The sequence below is a fragment of the Sinohyriopsis cumingii genome, chromosome 17, assembly GCF_028554795.1.
Source record: "Sinohyriopsis cumingii isolate HCF-2022 chromosome 17, ASM2855479v2, whole genome shotgun sequence".
NCBI lineage: Eukaryota > Metazoa > Mollusca > Bivalvia > Unionida > Unionidae > Sinohyriopsis > Sinohyriopsis cumingii.
The window spans coordinates 46,446,288-46,461,690 of NC_142977.1; the positions used below are offsets into that span (position 1 = coordinate 46,446,288).

The 15,403-nt window shown below is 35.1% G+C and overlaps 1 protein-coding gene across 4 annotated transcripts in view; it reads right to left on the reverse strand.

Annotated features, from left to right (window-relative positions):
• Positions 1 to 15,403, reverse strand: part of LOC149778538 (superkiller complex protein 2-like) — a 120,577-nt gene that overhangs the window by 46,582 nt on the left and 58,592 nt on the right. For all 4 annotated transcript variants that reach the window (XR_016415521.1, XM_089939434.1, XM_089939436.1 and 1 more), the window contains 4 exons: positions 11,408 to 11,553; positions 9,516 to 9,662; positions 7,823 to 7,907; positions 3,365 to 3,471 (listed from right to left, as the gene is read on the reverse strand). Coding sequence is in view for 3 of the 4 variants with exons in the window: in XM_089939434.1 (XP_089795560.1) it covers positions 3,365 to 3,471; positions 7,823 to 7,907; positions 9,516 to 9,662; positions 11,408 to 11,553 (485 nt within the window). In the remaining variant the exon portion in view is untranslated. The remainder of the gene's footprint in view (positions 1 to 3,364; positions 3,472 to 7,822; positions 7,908 to 9,515; positions 9,663 to 11,407; positions 11,554 to 15,403) is intronic.

The window sequence follows — 15,403 nt, forward strand, 5'->3', positions numbered from 1 at the left end:
TAGCTGCTTGTGCCACAGAGTTTTTACCTGTTTGGAAAATTCTATAATATCATGCACATGCATTCACTCTTACCTTAATTTCTCTTCTTATATCCAATAAAAATCCACAAAATTTTCACCAATTATTCCAAATGAATTTGTCTACAGAGTGATATATTTTTTTTCTTCCTATTTATCCTTTTTCTCCCTATCTGTCCAGTTGTTGGTTCAGATCCAACTTTGTTCAGTGAACACATTTTGCAGGTTGTTTCTTTAGCATGACCACTGGCCAATGTTGACCTTACTGAAGCAGGGGTTGAACTTCTCTTTTCCTTTTACCTACAAATCCTCCAAGTAGTTGATGAGAAAGATTCTTTCTAAACTCCAACTGGGTTCTAGCTCTTTCCCTGTTGTTTTTGGTGATGATATTATGGTTCCGCAATTCTTTCATCAGCAAATATGAATTTACTATTGAAATGTTGAAAAGGAAAAAAAAAAAGCAGATACTTCCACCATTTCAAGGACTTTCTACCAGTGCTGTAAGTTGCTCACATTTGATCCGCATGGTCTAATCCAATCATGTACATGTAATTTCACTGGGAGTGGAAATGTAATATCCTTGATGGATAACCATTATAGTTGGTACACAGTATAGTGATATTCTTCTTGTCATGCCAAACTGTAACTCTCATGTCTCCTTTCTGTTTAATTATGCTTTGGCCTTGCTCCTTCAGCTTTACTTTGTGTAATCCAGATGGAAGACCCTTTTGATTTCAATGAACTGTTCCGCAGCCATACATACCTTTTTGTTGAAGCTGAAGAAATAGGTCTGGAGATGTAAAAAAAAGCTCTCGGTGTAGACATGGCATCCAAGATGAAACAAATGTTCCATTAAATCAAGAACAACCCTCTGTCCAAGATTCAATTCTGGATTGTTGTCAGTCCTTCCAGTATAAACCTGAAAGTCCCCAACATATCCATTATGAGGATCCGCTCAAACCCATACTTTGATGCCTCACTTAATCAGTTTTAAAGAAACATACTGCGTAAAGCCCAGTCGTCCTGAAATTTAAATCACTGCTTCGTCAATGGACACATTACGATGTGGGTCATATTCTCCAGTGCGAATACACTCCAATATTGGTCGAATGTGGGCCAGTTTGTCGTGACCAGGTGTTCTTCGAGGTGGGTTGTTGCTGGAGTCAGTCACATGAAAATATTTATGTAGATTTTCAAATCTTGCATTACTAAACTTCAGTTCAATGCAGGAAAGATGGAAAAGTTTGTCCTCACACCAATATATATCTTGGGCTGGTGCTGGAAGGACTCCCATAACAACATGAGCCCCAATCAGAGGGTTTATCTCATCCTGGTGTTGTTGGATACCACGTTTTGTTTGGTGATACCGATATGCATTTTTGGGCATATGCATTGGTTTTGTTTGCAATGTCCGAGTACAGTTCCTCTGGAAATAAATGAAAAAAATCAATATCTCTTTTTACCTTGTCCATGTTTGTTGTAGGTTCTGGATTTGGTCCACTAAAATCATCGATTTGGACAGGCCAAAGATGATTGCTCCAATCTGCCAGATCCACAAGAACTCTATCATCATCGCTATAAGCATCCTCTTCTTCTGATGATTCAATCTCAGAAACTTCTATGTCTTAATCTAAATCTTACAAAATATCCAACTGCCGCACATCTTTCCTCTGCTTGCTCAATATTTTCTAGATCAAACCCTAGAAACTCCTCATTTTTGCTCTCATTGTCATCAAAAATCACTCTTATGTCCGCCATCATTTATGATTTTTCATGAACAGAACACATGTAGTAAAACTGCTCTCAATTAGTAACCTTGGCTTCTGAACATTTCAGATTTGCACAAACGAAAGTAAAATCATTTCTGATTGGTTTAATATTGGTCTGATTCTTGGAAAAAAAACATTTGTAACCAATCAGAGATGTTGTATCTAACACACATTCACCACAACTGGAGACGGGATTGGACACTGAATGGTGTAAACAAACCATGACTACAGGCGGGATCAGCTACTGAATGCAGAAACCAGATCACACATATAGATGGGATCGGGTGCCAAGTGAGTTAAGCTAGTTTCTTCTAAAATATACAAAAAAATCTGTGCTCACTAAAATTTAGTTTTACAAATTTTAACATCTAGAAAGATTAGAAAATATAGATTGTGTCTTGAAAACCACAAAAACTGACAACCATCAAAATAAATGAATTCACAGTACATGAAATGACTCAAACATTCAAGATGGGTGGTCTCTGAGATACACATAACTGTGGTCTTTGGGGTACACATAACTGTGGTCTTTGGGGTACACAGAACTGTGGTCTTTGAGGTACACATAACTGTGGTCTTTGGGGTACACATAACTGTGGTCTTTGAGGTACACATAACTGTGGTCTTTGGGGTACACATAACTGTGGTCTTTGGGGTACACATAACTGTGGTCTTTGAGGTACACATAACTGTGGTCTTTGGGGTACACATAACTGTGGTCTTTGGGGTACACATAACTGTGGTCTTTGAGGTACACATAACTGTGGTCTTTGGGGTACACATAACTGTGGTCTTTGGGGTACACATAACTGTGGTCTTTGAGGTACACATAACTGTGGTCTTTGGGGTACACATAACTGTGGTCTTTGGGGTACACAGAACTGTTTACCCTGGCAGATGTCAATCAGAAGTTTGCAAAAGTCTTCTATATAAATGTCTATAGTTTCTGAACCTAACATTAAAATCTGACATAATATTAATAGTAACATTTCAGAAAATATCACAAAACTTTGCATGTGTCTATTTCTAGTGTATCTTATCATCTGCCAACTGATGACCCCACCGTACCCCTTCTACCATGAAATAAAGTTATACAGGTCTAAAATTCCTTACGCATATGTTAATTTTTTAGGACCATCTCATTATTTATTCCAAGAGATAATAAATCCTATGATGCTTTTTGGAAAACCATTTTGCATTTTGTCAATTATCTGTCACAATATCAAATGGCTTTCACACATAATGACCTCACTTATAATCAAGCAGATACTATACTTTTGTACAATAAAGCTTTATCAAATGCTTCAATGATAAAGAATTGAATGCCAAATAAATATACTGTACCCTCACATGCTGCATCTTTTGCTGGTAAAGACTAGCCATAAACATGAAGCCCATATTTTTTCCCTAATTTTCCATATAAACTACTGGGAAACCATAGCAGGAAATAGCTCAATTGGTGAAAAACCTGGTGAAAACCACAACATTTATACTACTTGCACACACTGGAGGTGGGAATAAAACTCAGAACCATGGAGAATCACTACATTTACATGTACAATGTAATTCCAACCTACCCTATCCAAGAAGCAAATTCCAATGGATTTGGAACAGTGGCACTCAGAAGAATGATGTTCACAAGTTCAGGCAACATGATCAAAACCTCTTCCCATACAACTCCTCTCTGGAAACAAAAAAAAAGCAATTTACTTAATATCAATTAGCAAATTCAAACCCTCCTCCCATACTACTCCTCTCTGGAAATGCATAAAGCAATTTACTTAACATCAATTAGCAAATCAAAACCTCCTCCCATCCAACTCCTCTCTGGAAATGCATAAAGCAATTTACTTAATAACAATTAGTAAATCAAAACTTCCTCCCATACTACTCCTCTCTGGAAATGCATAAAGCAATTTACTTAACATCAATTAGCAAAATCAAAACCTCCTCCCCACACTACTCCTCTCTGGAAATACATAAAGCAATTTATTTTTACTCCTCTCTGGAAATGCATAAAGCAATTTACTTAATATTGTCACAGAATAAGGCAAGAAATAACTTGGTTTTGGCTTAGAACGATTTGATCATTTTTTGTTGTCCATGCGTACAACATTATCTAGGGTGGATAATTTTGTTATTTTAGTTAACTGACTGTACTAGCATGTATCTTGTCATAGATTGCTTGCAACGAGAGACACAAAAAGCATGGTATGCATGGTTATTTTACCCTTACTAATACTCATTCTCCTGTAGATTTAAAGCAAGTTTCTTTTCTAACTGACACATTGATGTTTTGGGATCTTGTCAAGGAGTGTACATTCTCCATTTTGTTCAGCAGCCACAGAGGTAAGTGTTATATTTTTATTTTATTTGATATGTGAATCATATAAAGTTTTAATGTCGTGCGTGAAATGTTGCCTTTACCACTATGTGGATTTGAAACATCATGAACTTTTGAACTGTTACAAGTTGCTATTAAGAGTTTAATTTAGTAGCTAGTGTTTATAGATTTTAATTCCATGCCTGTCATTATGACCAGTTTGGTTTTATTTTAGCTGTCTGTATGTGTGTGCAGGTATATCAGGCTGTCGGTCTGGCTGGCTATATGTCTGTATGGGGATAGAAGTAGGTACGACCATCAAGACCATACAAGGATGGAAGTGCTGATCTGTTGACTTGGGCACATGGTACATCCATGAAGGGAGGGTGTGGCCATTACAAGTATGGGCCAACCCAAGAATTCAGGAGAACTGTGTGATTTAACAATGGACATATGAAGCAGATCAAAATGTATCATTTGCAAGTTTATACAAGTATTTATATGAGTCATACGTGGTTATGAATCAAACAGACTGTACAAATGACTATGAGTCACGAGTCATATATTTGGTACAAATATCATGTTGATTACGTTTGTTTCAATTGTTTACGAATCTTGCTTTCATTACATGAGATTATATGAATCTCACTTTCATTACACGAGATTATATGAATCTAACTTTCGTTACATGAAATTATATCAATCTTACCTTCATTACATAAGAATACATGAATCACATTTTTGTTTTCCCATTTGTGAATGTTTGTGTAAAGTAACTGAATGAGTTGTGTGCTTAGAGCTTGAAAGAATCACACTGTATTTGTAGAGAATATACATATTTTTATTAATTCATTTCATAAACTTACATCTTTCATCACACTGTGTTGTGTTGTCATTTAATCCAAGCATCCATTCAGGTCAAATCCTGGTACAAATATCAATTAGCAAAATCAAACCCTCCTCCCATACTAAACATCTCTGGAAATGCATAAAGCAGTTTAATATCAATTAATAAACGATAAAACTCCACCTTACTGCCATATCAGGCATGCTGTATCTGATCTGCTGACTAATCTCATCACATAATCACATATGGAATGCTAGGTTTACCTAAGCATGGAGCAAGAGATACTTAAGTGTAACTATGAAATATATAAAAATTTATATTGCAATACCAAATCTCTCATGCGAGTTTCATTGAGCTGAAATTTCAACAACAAATACTGAATTGTTGTATAATACATGGCAATATGCAGAAAGGAAAATTAGCTGGATGCACATCAAAGGGCCCTGCTAACTACAATTTGCTAAGAAGGTCTTAAACGGAGAAGAAAAATTATGAGAATGACATCCAAAGTCTATGTCCAAATAAATACATAAATGTAGGCAATCTAACTCATTCAGGGTATAATAAAGCTACCAAATTTTACAATCCTTAGTAAAGTTATGTTGCAGATACCAAACTCAGGAGGATTGGCAGTCAAGGGCCATAACTCTTCAGAATTATAATGATAAATGCTGGAATTTACATTCACTGAAGGTCTCATCAATAAAAAGATGATGTGGTTGATACGTTAGCAGTGTTCTGCTGAAGGCATGCCTCTGCACCCCAGACATGTAAATACAATACATGGTGCATTAAAATTCCTGTAGGTGGGTCATCGGGTGCATACACATTTGGCAGTGAATGAATTAGCAATCAGAGCAAACAACTTTGAATTCAAATAGTGCATCAGTTTGGTTACTGATAAACACCTGTGCTGTCTGGGTTTGTGTTCAGAGACAATCCCATGCTGTTAAACTACCAATGTAAAGCTCATAGGTTTGCACTTATTACATCTCAGCAGATGAGGTCCCTTTCATATTTGAATGTTCTGACAGGAATATTCTACCTTTTCAAAGCCTTGTCCAACTGTACTACAAGAATATCAGACAAGCCAGACTTTATTTGATGAACCAACTCTGAAAATCAAGGAAGTTCATGAAGTGTACTGACTGTCTGTTTTTCTTGCTGTTTAGACAGTGCACAAGAATTGGACACTCTCATCACATTCTTTACTGACAATGATACTAAGTCAAAAGAGTATGGCAAAAAACTGATTCTGTATGACTTTATTGCAACAACTTGCCTGCTTATGGATGTCCTGTCAACAGTGTCTGAATTGTGTCTTGTATTTCTGGAGTCTCACCTTGATGTGAGCATGGTTTGTGTTGAACATTGTAAAAAGGTCTTGATCAAACTTAAATCTGGAGAAATGGGTCTGGTGCAAAATGATCTTTTGTGTTACTAAAGGCAAATATGATTTCAAAGGCAACCATACCATACTAATACAGGGAAAGCAAAACAATGACTATTAAAAAGAAATTTATACATGCCATCCTGGAGAAACCTGATGACACATTTACAGTGAGTGACAGTAATGTCATACATGCATTGGGTGTGCTGGGTATGAGACCTATATCGTTCTGTTCTTAGAAAGATTTGCAAACATGGGATGATGAAAAACTTGAAGTCTTGATCAAGCACATGGCTAAGTAAAATACCTACCCCTGAGCAGCCTGAGGTGGCAAGTGAATCCATAATTGATGCAACAGCCACCAGAAAAGAATGGCCACTGGTGAAACCCTTTGTTGTGAATGCTGGCTATCCAACAGACAACATGAGTGCTCTTTGGGGTTTGATTAACAAACACCACAAAAACCAGTTTCCAAACTTTCTAACACTAGCAGCACTGGGTCTTACTGCACCGATTCACATGGCAAACTGTGAACATGGGTTTAGTCTCAAAATAATATGAAAAACTGACTGTCTTCTGAGAGGCTGATGACCAACTGATGATTAAACTAGAAGGTTGTAATACTGAACAGTTTGACTATAGTGATGCTTTGGAGCACTGGAGAAATTCCAAGGGGAGGAAGCTTTTTGCTTTAAAGAAAAACTATAATTGTTTTGGACAGATTAAAGTTCAAGCTGATTTACAGTTGCAGTTAGTGCCTGGTACTGACACAACTGAATATCATTAGATGTGTGTTTAATAAATTATATAGAAGTTTAGACAAATCTGAACCATCCACCATTGCTGTGTATTTTGCTTGCTTAAATTAAGTTGCAGCTAATTTCTGATACTGAAAGAAGTTCAAGATCATTGTCATTTTTATATATATATATATATATATATATATATATATATATATATATATATATATATATATTTAAGTTGACTTTATATTTGATCTTTAAAATATATGCGGTGTCTGCTGAATGATGATTGATGATAATCAAGTAAAGCAGGCTGTGAGAATCATCCATCGTTTAGTACAGTGTACAGATTAAAGGTAAAGATATTAAATGAAAACTAACATAGTATACAGGTATATAACCTTAATTTTTGTTGGTATCACATGTACTTGAAAAGATAAAAATATATGCAAAAATGATAGTTGGGGGGGGGGAATTCTCCAGACATTGCAAACAGCTGTCTTTGGATAATCCATCTCTATATGCTTTCACTTTACCGCATTGTCAGAGTAACTTCCCTTTAGAGTTTCCCAAACACTTCAAAAACAGACTCTTCAAGTTTCCCCCGAGAATGACAGATAACAATTTAGAATTACGAATACTGATTGCTTTCAGGTGGCCATGAAATCAAGGTGTTTATATTTAGGTAGATAAAACTAATACATTCTGTGCAAAATGAAAAAAACGTTTTACCTCAGAGTCATTAATGTAGTGAACTTCATCGAAGATGACCCATTCAAGATCACGTATAACATCAGAACCATTGTACAGCATGGACCTAAAATTAAACGATAATCGATCAAAGTTATACATGTGAAAAACCAAGTTTTGAAGGAAAACGTGTCTTTGATAATACTTATCTGATCACAATGTTAGGAGAATATCCACTGCCTTGCAAATCCAGCCATAAAGGCATGATTAAAGCATTAAATATGCCTTAAAATTTGCTAAAATCACCATCTGCTTATAAAGATGAAATTCAAACTAGAGTGGACTCACCTTGTATAGAGAGAATGGTAACAAATCCAATTATCCATCAATTACTACTACTGTGGAGGGTTTGTGGGATTGGTTAACCGGTATCAAAAGAGAAAATTTCACTTAAAAAACTGACTTTTTATTCAAATATAAAACCCCATTCATACTACCTTAGGTGAATAGATATGAGGTAAAGGGAGTTACTAACTCTTATTCCTGAGTTAAGTTAGCCCTCATTTTTGTCTCCTAATGTATGAATAGCAGCTTCATGTCCTGTGTGATGGTCACTGGCTTGCATGAGCCGAAATCAATGATGACACGTGCTTTTATAGTTTTAAAAAAATCAGCTCAAGTTGAGTAACCTGTTTTGCTACGAAGTTTTCACAATTAGAATCACAACTATGAAAGCTTCAATAACTTAGGTAAATGCTCTGATATTGATATGGGCAGCAATAAGTTTTTATAGATTGTCAAATTCAGAGTATGAGAAATGGCAGCTACGGTTGGTCACACGGCTTCACTGACTTGACAGTGAACGAGTTCTCTCAAGATTTTAAAGCACATAAAAATTCTTCCGTTAAAAATAATTACACAGCTATAACCATCGGAGTTTACTCTTAAATTTTTCCACACATAATAGATGTGTACCAAAAATGTAAAATGGTTAAAATTGCTGTTAAACGTAACATACACTACATTGCTTAACAATTAACAGGCAAGCCTATGTGTATGGAGTCGAATAGGTAACAGGTGTTCTATTTATAGTGCACTGCACTGGGTAACTTTGCTCTATGAGGTAAAGGGTTAAAAATATAATTTTAATGTCAAAGTGTCAGGAATGTATAACAGATTTCGGATATTTCTGATGCCAAAATGACAGCAATGCCTCTATAACAGACATTTTTAACACCAAAGTGTCAGCAACAGCCTGTTAAACAGATATTTCTAACACAAAATCCACCATTTGTTGTTCCAAAACCTTGAAGAAAAGACTGTCAACTCCTCCCCCACTTTTGACACATTTTAGACAATATTCTTCATGAGAAAAAGATACAAACATCTGTGACACTGTCAAACTAAATTCCATCCTGTCACAAAGGTTTACTGTATATACTCATTTATCAGTCAAGTCCATCTGCAAACAAGACAATGATCTGCTGTTGCAGAATGCATTGGCAGATCAGGATCTCTGTTGTTTGTTTTACTGATTGCTATTAACAAATGGCATAGACCCAGAACTGTCAGTGCATTACATGATGGCAGATCTGGGTTTGTGCATCATGCAGATGGGCTCGACTCATAAGCAAGTGCAGATGGTAACATGTCTGACAGTTAATGATGGATATTGTCATAACAGATTTTGACATTTTAGGCATCTCCAGATTATCAGAATGTAGGCTGGTCTCACCTCAAGATCTCTGTTGTCATGATTAGACATGCAGCCATCTGATTTATCTGTACATCTCCAGTTATTAGACCCACGTCCTCAAATGTTTTCTTGAAATCTCGATACTTCTGATTTGATAGTGCTTTGATTGGAGAGGTGTAAATAGTCCTGTCATGTAAAAAAATTTACACGATGTTATATATTCTCTGCAAACAAAAATTACATTTCTTTCTACATAACTTCACTAAAGGGTAATGGAAAATATTCATTTGCAAATAACAGCATTTGGACAGCAAAGCTTATCATTGATTTATTACATAATAACAATACTATATTTTAACCACTGTTTACAAATACTCTCCAAGTACACAAGAAGGGTGAAAGAATACATTAAGTAGTTGCTTTCTGGTGTTATGAACTAATAAATTTAAGTTTTATGCATCACATAACAGAACTGTAATCAATCTAAAAGGTTGTTACATAGGTTTGGTAACGGTTTGAATTTGTTCATGTTATATAGTAAAACTGTAGAAGGTAACTGTTCATACATCCACTAACCACCTGAGAAATTTGATAAGCTTAGTACTCCAAATGTTATTATGTAATAAATCAATAAGTTTAGCACTCCATATACTTTTATGTAATAAATCAACAAATTTAGCACTCAATATGCTGGTATATAATGTAATTAAACAATGATAAGTATAAAACTCAGATGCTATTATGTAATAAACCAAGGATAAACTTAACATTCAAGCAGGGCCAACTGGTTGGGGGAGTGCATAGTAAAGTGGCCCATGCCAAACAACATGTTTTAATTTTATAAAAGAAAATTTTTGCTTGAACAAGAAATAGGAGAGGACTCGTGTTCCTTACCCCAGGGCCCGTGATCACTCTCTATGGCCCTGCATCCAATATGATATTATATAAGAAAGCAATGGTAAGCTAAGAACTCCAGTTTAGCATTCTTGATTCTGTTAAGTAATAAATGAAAGAAAAACTTTGCTCTCTAAATGATATTGTGTAATAAATCAAAGACAAACTTAACACTCCATATGCCATTATGTAATAAATTAAGAATCAACTTAACACTCCATATGCTATTACGTAATATATCAAAGAAAAGCTTTGCTCTCCAGAAGCTATTATGTAATAAATCAATGAAAACCTTTGCCCTCCAGATACAATTATGTAATAAATCAATGAAAAGCTTACCACTCCATATGCTATTATATATAAATCAAGGATAAGATTAGCACTCTATATGCTATTATGAAATAAATCAATGACAAGCTTACCACTCCATATGCTATTATGTATAAATCAAGGACAAGGTTAGCACTCTATATGCTATTATGTATAAATCAAGGATAAGGTTAGCACTCTATATGCTATTATGTATAAATCAAGGATATGGTTAGCACTCTATATGCTATTATGTAATAAATCAATGACAAGCTTACCACTCCATATGCTATTGTGTAATAAATCAAGGATATGGTTAGCACTCTATATGCTATTATGTATAAATCAAGGATATGGTTAGCACTCTATATGCTATTATAAAATAAATCAATGACAAGCTTACCACTCTATATGCTATTATGTATAAATCAAGGATATGGTTAGCACTCCATAAGCTATTATGTAATAAATCAAGGATAAGCTTAGCACTCCAGATGATATCATATTTTAAATCAATGAGATACTGGTTAAAAGATGGGCAGTGTCTACTGGAATGTTAAATAAACAGTTTTTATCAGTTTGCGATATTTTACATAGAGCTTGCAGATTAGCCAGTCAAAAGGCCAAAGGGCAAATATGAGACAAGAATATCTCATGGCAATGATAAGCCTCTCTATTTTTATTCTACTAAAGGACTACATGGGCAAATGGGGACAAGTCCTGCATACCTGGTCATACGTTTAAGGGATAATGCAATTGCATATTCTGCCACTACGGTCTTGCCGGCTGATGTATGGGCAGCGACAAACACACTGTCATGATTTTCCAAATGAAGAATAGCCTGCTTCTGGAACACATCTAGTTCAAATTGCCACTAAAGAATAGAAAAACATATATAAATTATTAGTGTTGGAAATCAAGTAAAATTTAATGATTGGTCACCAGTTTTATCAACCTAGATTAATCACAGAAATAATTATTAATTGACTGGTCATTTTCCTGAATGTGACCAATCCTTGAACAAACTGATTAATCAGAAAAGCCTTAGAATAATGATTAAACAGGCATTTCACACAATACAAGAAATCCATTTTTATCAGGCATCCATTTTATTAGGTTATAAAGTATAAAGTGAACATTGAGCTTAATCTAAGAAATGCTGACCATGCATGAACATTTATGCTAAAGTCATCACTATATCAACCTTCTTCCAAAGTTAGCTTGAAAAATTAGTCCCCTTATTATATGGCTCCTGTCAAGGGAGGCCAGTCTTGATAACTGGCCACCTCATACTGCATTAAAATGCCATGGATCGAACAAAGTTTACTTTATGCAAATGTTTAGTGGAAGATGTCAACCGAAGAACCTGAGCATGAGAGGTCAACAAGCACAAATAATGGATATATCAGTTATTATCCTCTCGCAATTGAAAAATTCTTTACTATAATTATAGGTTACTGCATCTGTATGTGAAAATATGAACGAGTTTTTCGGATGGAAATAATGCACGACCTTGCAGTATATCCATCTGACAAAACGAGTTCATATTTTCCCATACAAATGCAGTAACCTTTTTATTATATGCTCATTTTCTTATTCTACCTAAGGCTTAATTATGTAAACAAAAATACACTACACTGTACACTATATAAAGTAACTGAATGTATGCCGTATTCCAAACTAAATACACAAGCACAGATTCATCTTTACACAACAACAACAGCATTAATGTGCACATAACTCCACCCAGATAAATTTGAATTTAGTTGCATGCTAGACATAACTTTCAAAAGAAAATGGCATTTTGGTCTACTTAAAATTGAAATTTGGAGTCATATTGTGAATGAATGTGCATTGCAACAACTTTTCCATTTGATCTGGAATGAATAGAGTTTGGTAGTTTTGTCGTTTCTATGAAATTTCATGATTATAGACTGGATTTATGTACCAATTCTACATGAAGTACATTAGATTTCAGTGGTGACAGAGCAGTATGTTGACATCTGCAAGCGTGTTTCTGTTCTGCCACTGAATGTTTGAAATCATAATGTGGGAAAAAATATGAAGAATTTCAATTGCAATTATCAAAAAGATGCCATGGAATATGTTTATTTCATTTTGAGTGCAGTAAGGAGATGTAATTGCACTTGGAATATAGTCAAAATTACAGTACAATTTCGAAATGTGTAATCAAGCTTGAGAACCCATGACATGGTTCATGTAATTCGGATTTGAAGAACTAAGAAAGTTCATTTTGAGGAAATTCAGGATGTAAATCTGCAAGTATATTTGTTGCCATTCATATTACCAGCTAAACAAGACAGTTTATGCCTTGTCACTTGCATATTAATTGCAAGGACCCTGTCTGGCATCTATACTGTAGTAGCTAGCCTAAATCTGAAACATTGTACCAAAAAAAGTTAACACGGAAAGTGCCAAAGCAGCTGGTATGTGGCAGTCCACGAAACATCAGCTTTAGTTCATTCAGTTGGTTTAATTCATCCACAGACAAACAAAATAAATCAAAAGTGCCGGCATCTGCATCCATTGTTTGTTTACAATAGAAAGTAGTTCCTTTATTCACGCGAGTTCAATGTGAATGAATTGCACGCGAGTTCAATGTCATAAAATAATCAGTATCATTTAAAAGATATTTATCAGATCCAAACAAAACATCTCTCTCATGGGTTCAGAGACTTTCTTGAGTGCTCCAGCAAATGTTATGCACCCAGAAAACCATATATGATTGATATTTTTGCATGACTACTAATTATGATTCTGGATAGCCATTAAATCAGCTGTTATATTGTGATAATCATTGGAAAACAAGTTGCCTTCTTTCAAAAACCAGGACCTTGCCAAAAAGACATGCATAGGAACTGCATAAAGCTACTGTAATTGCTTTCCCTCCAGAAAGTATAAAGGCCGTTAGAAGCAGTGAGTTTTTCTTTACACATTAACCTGAATTTCATCAATGTGATCCCTCATTAAGTACATGAATAATGGAAAAATAACTAAAAAAGGATTTTTTTTAATGAAGTAAGGCTTCTTCTCAAGCAAAATGTTTTGAGGACTGCTGATATCACTAAAAACACACACACATCAGACCAACAAAAGCCAGCCAAGTAATGTAAGAATTATTGATTATAATGCTTGATATACAGGCTGTGACAATTAGATGTTCTTGACTTTTGTTTTTAGTAACAATGGTGGACTGTAAAGCCTTCATAATAAGATGCTTTCTGTCAAACTTGGTAACATTTGGTCAAATTTTGGTAAAAATCTGAAAGGACTTTACATTTGTCCTTCAAATATGGTCAGATTCTGATCACTGGTATAAGGAAACAAGTGACTTAAAGGTTTTTCTATTTTAGAAAACAGCAGCCATGCCTGATGATGGATCCGAATCACTGTCTTCATGCCAGGATGCTTTGGGTCATATCTCGTCTTCTCAGTTCATGAGAAGTTATTCAAAAGATTTAAAATGGATTAGCATAATTTATAACAAACTGAATGGCCTTCAGTCCAGGATGCTCTCTGCCAAGTTTACTTCAAAGTGATCAACTTGATTTAAAAAATGTGAAAACTGGATTTGCTGATAGATGTCACATGACAGAGGGCACATGCCAGATGTAGGAGCTTACCATGTGCACACCTGGCCCAATGGCCAGAAGAGGAAAATAACTTTTTTCAAAAGGAGTGAAACTGTGCAGAAGTGAAATGTGAACAATTATTATCTAATAATTCTGAAGTATTTCATTATTTTTTCCTAGTCAAGTCATCGTAAATTAACATTTTAAAATTTTAGTTCAAATTCTGTCCTGAAGAGATTTTTCCTAGCAACAGTTGCTGGTTTGTCAAAGTTAAGAAAATTTTCTTAATGTAACTGCATGCTGTTTAGTTATTATGCAGCTGTATATTGTAGAATAACCCCATATGGAACATATGTGTATTACCTATATGGACAAAAACCAAGTTGTGAGTACAGGGTTCATACAGGTAAAATATGACAAAATTCAAGGCCTTTTCAAGGACTTTATTTTGATTTTCAGGAAGTCTTATATCTGAACTCACTATTGATATCTACATTTGGATTAACATTGAGGCTGACTTCTGGCTCATGTAACTGCATTTTCCTCTCTCAATAAAGTTCACTAACATAGGTATAATAAACAAAAAGTCAAACTAACAAAAGGTTTATTAACAAGTTCTTCTTCTGTACTTAATTTCTCTTCAACTCCTTGATCTTAGCATCCAGCTTATGGCAAAGACCTTCATGAATTCCAAGTTTCTCCTCAGCTCCTTTTCTATTAGATTTGGCCTGTGCGAAAAGTTGCCACTTTAGTGTCTTTTCTGCTTTTTAAGACATCTCCTTTCTTCACAAGTATTTCATAATCTAATCTGGCCTGCTTTTTTCTTCTTTTCAAATCTTCAATGTCATCAAGAACATGCTTTCTTTTCCTCTGCCCAGATTCAGACTGCTTCTTTTCCATCTCCTTCTCTAAATAAGTCTTATACTTCTGTCTTGCTGAAGCTGCACTTACAAGAAGCTGATTGGTGACTGGAACATACAGTACACCTCCCACATTTCTTACATAATCACATATGATCCTCTGTGCAACCACACTTTGCCCCTTCAAAGTTTCATACTCTACTTCCTTGTTCATAGAAAAGCCACACTCTACTGTTGCTTGTCCATGGGAGAGGGTCAACAGGAGCATAGC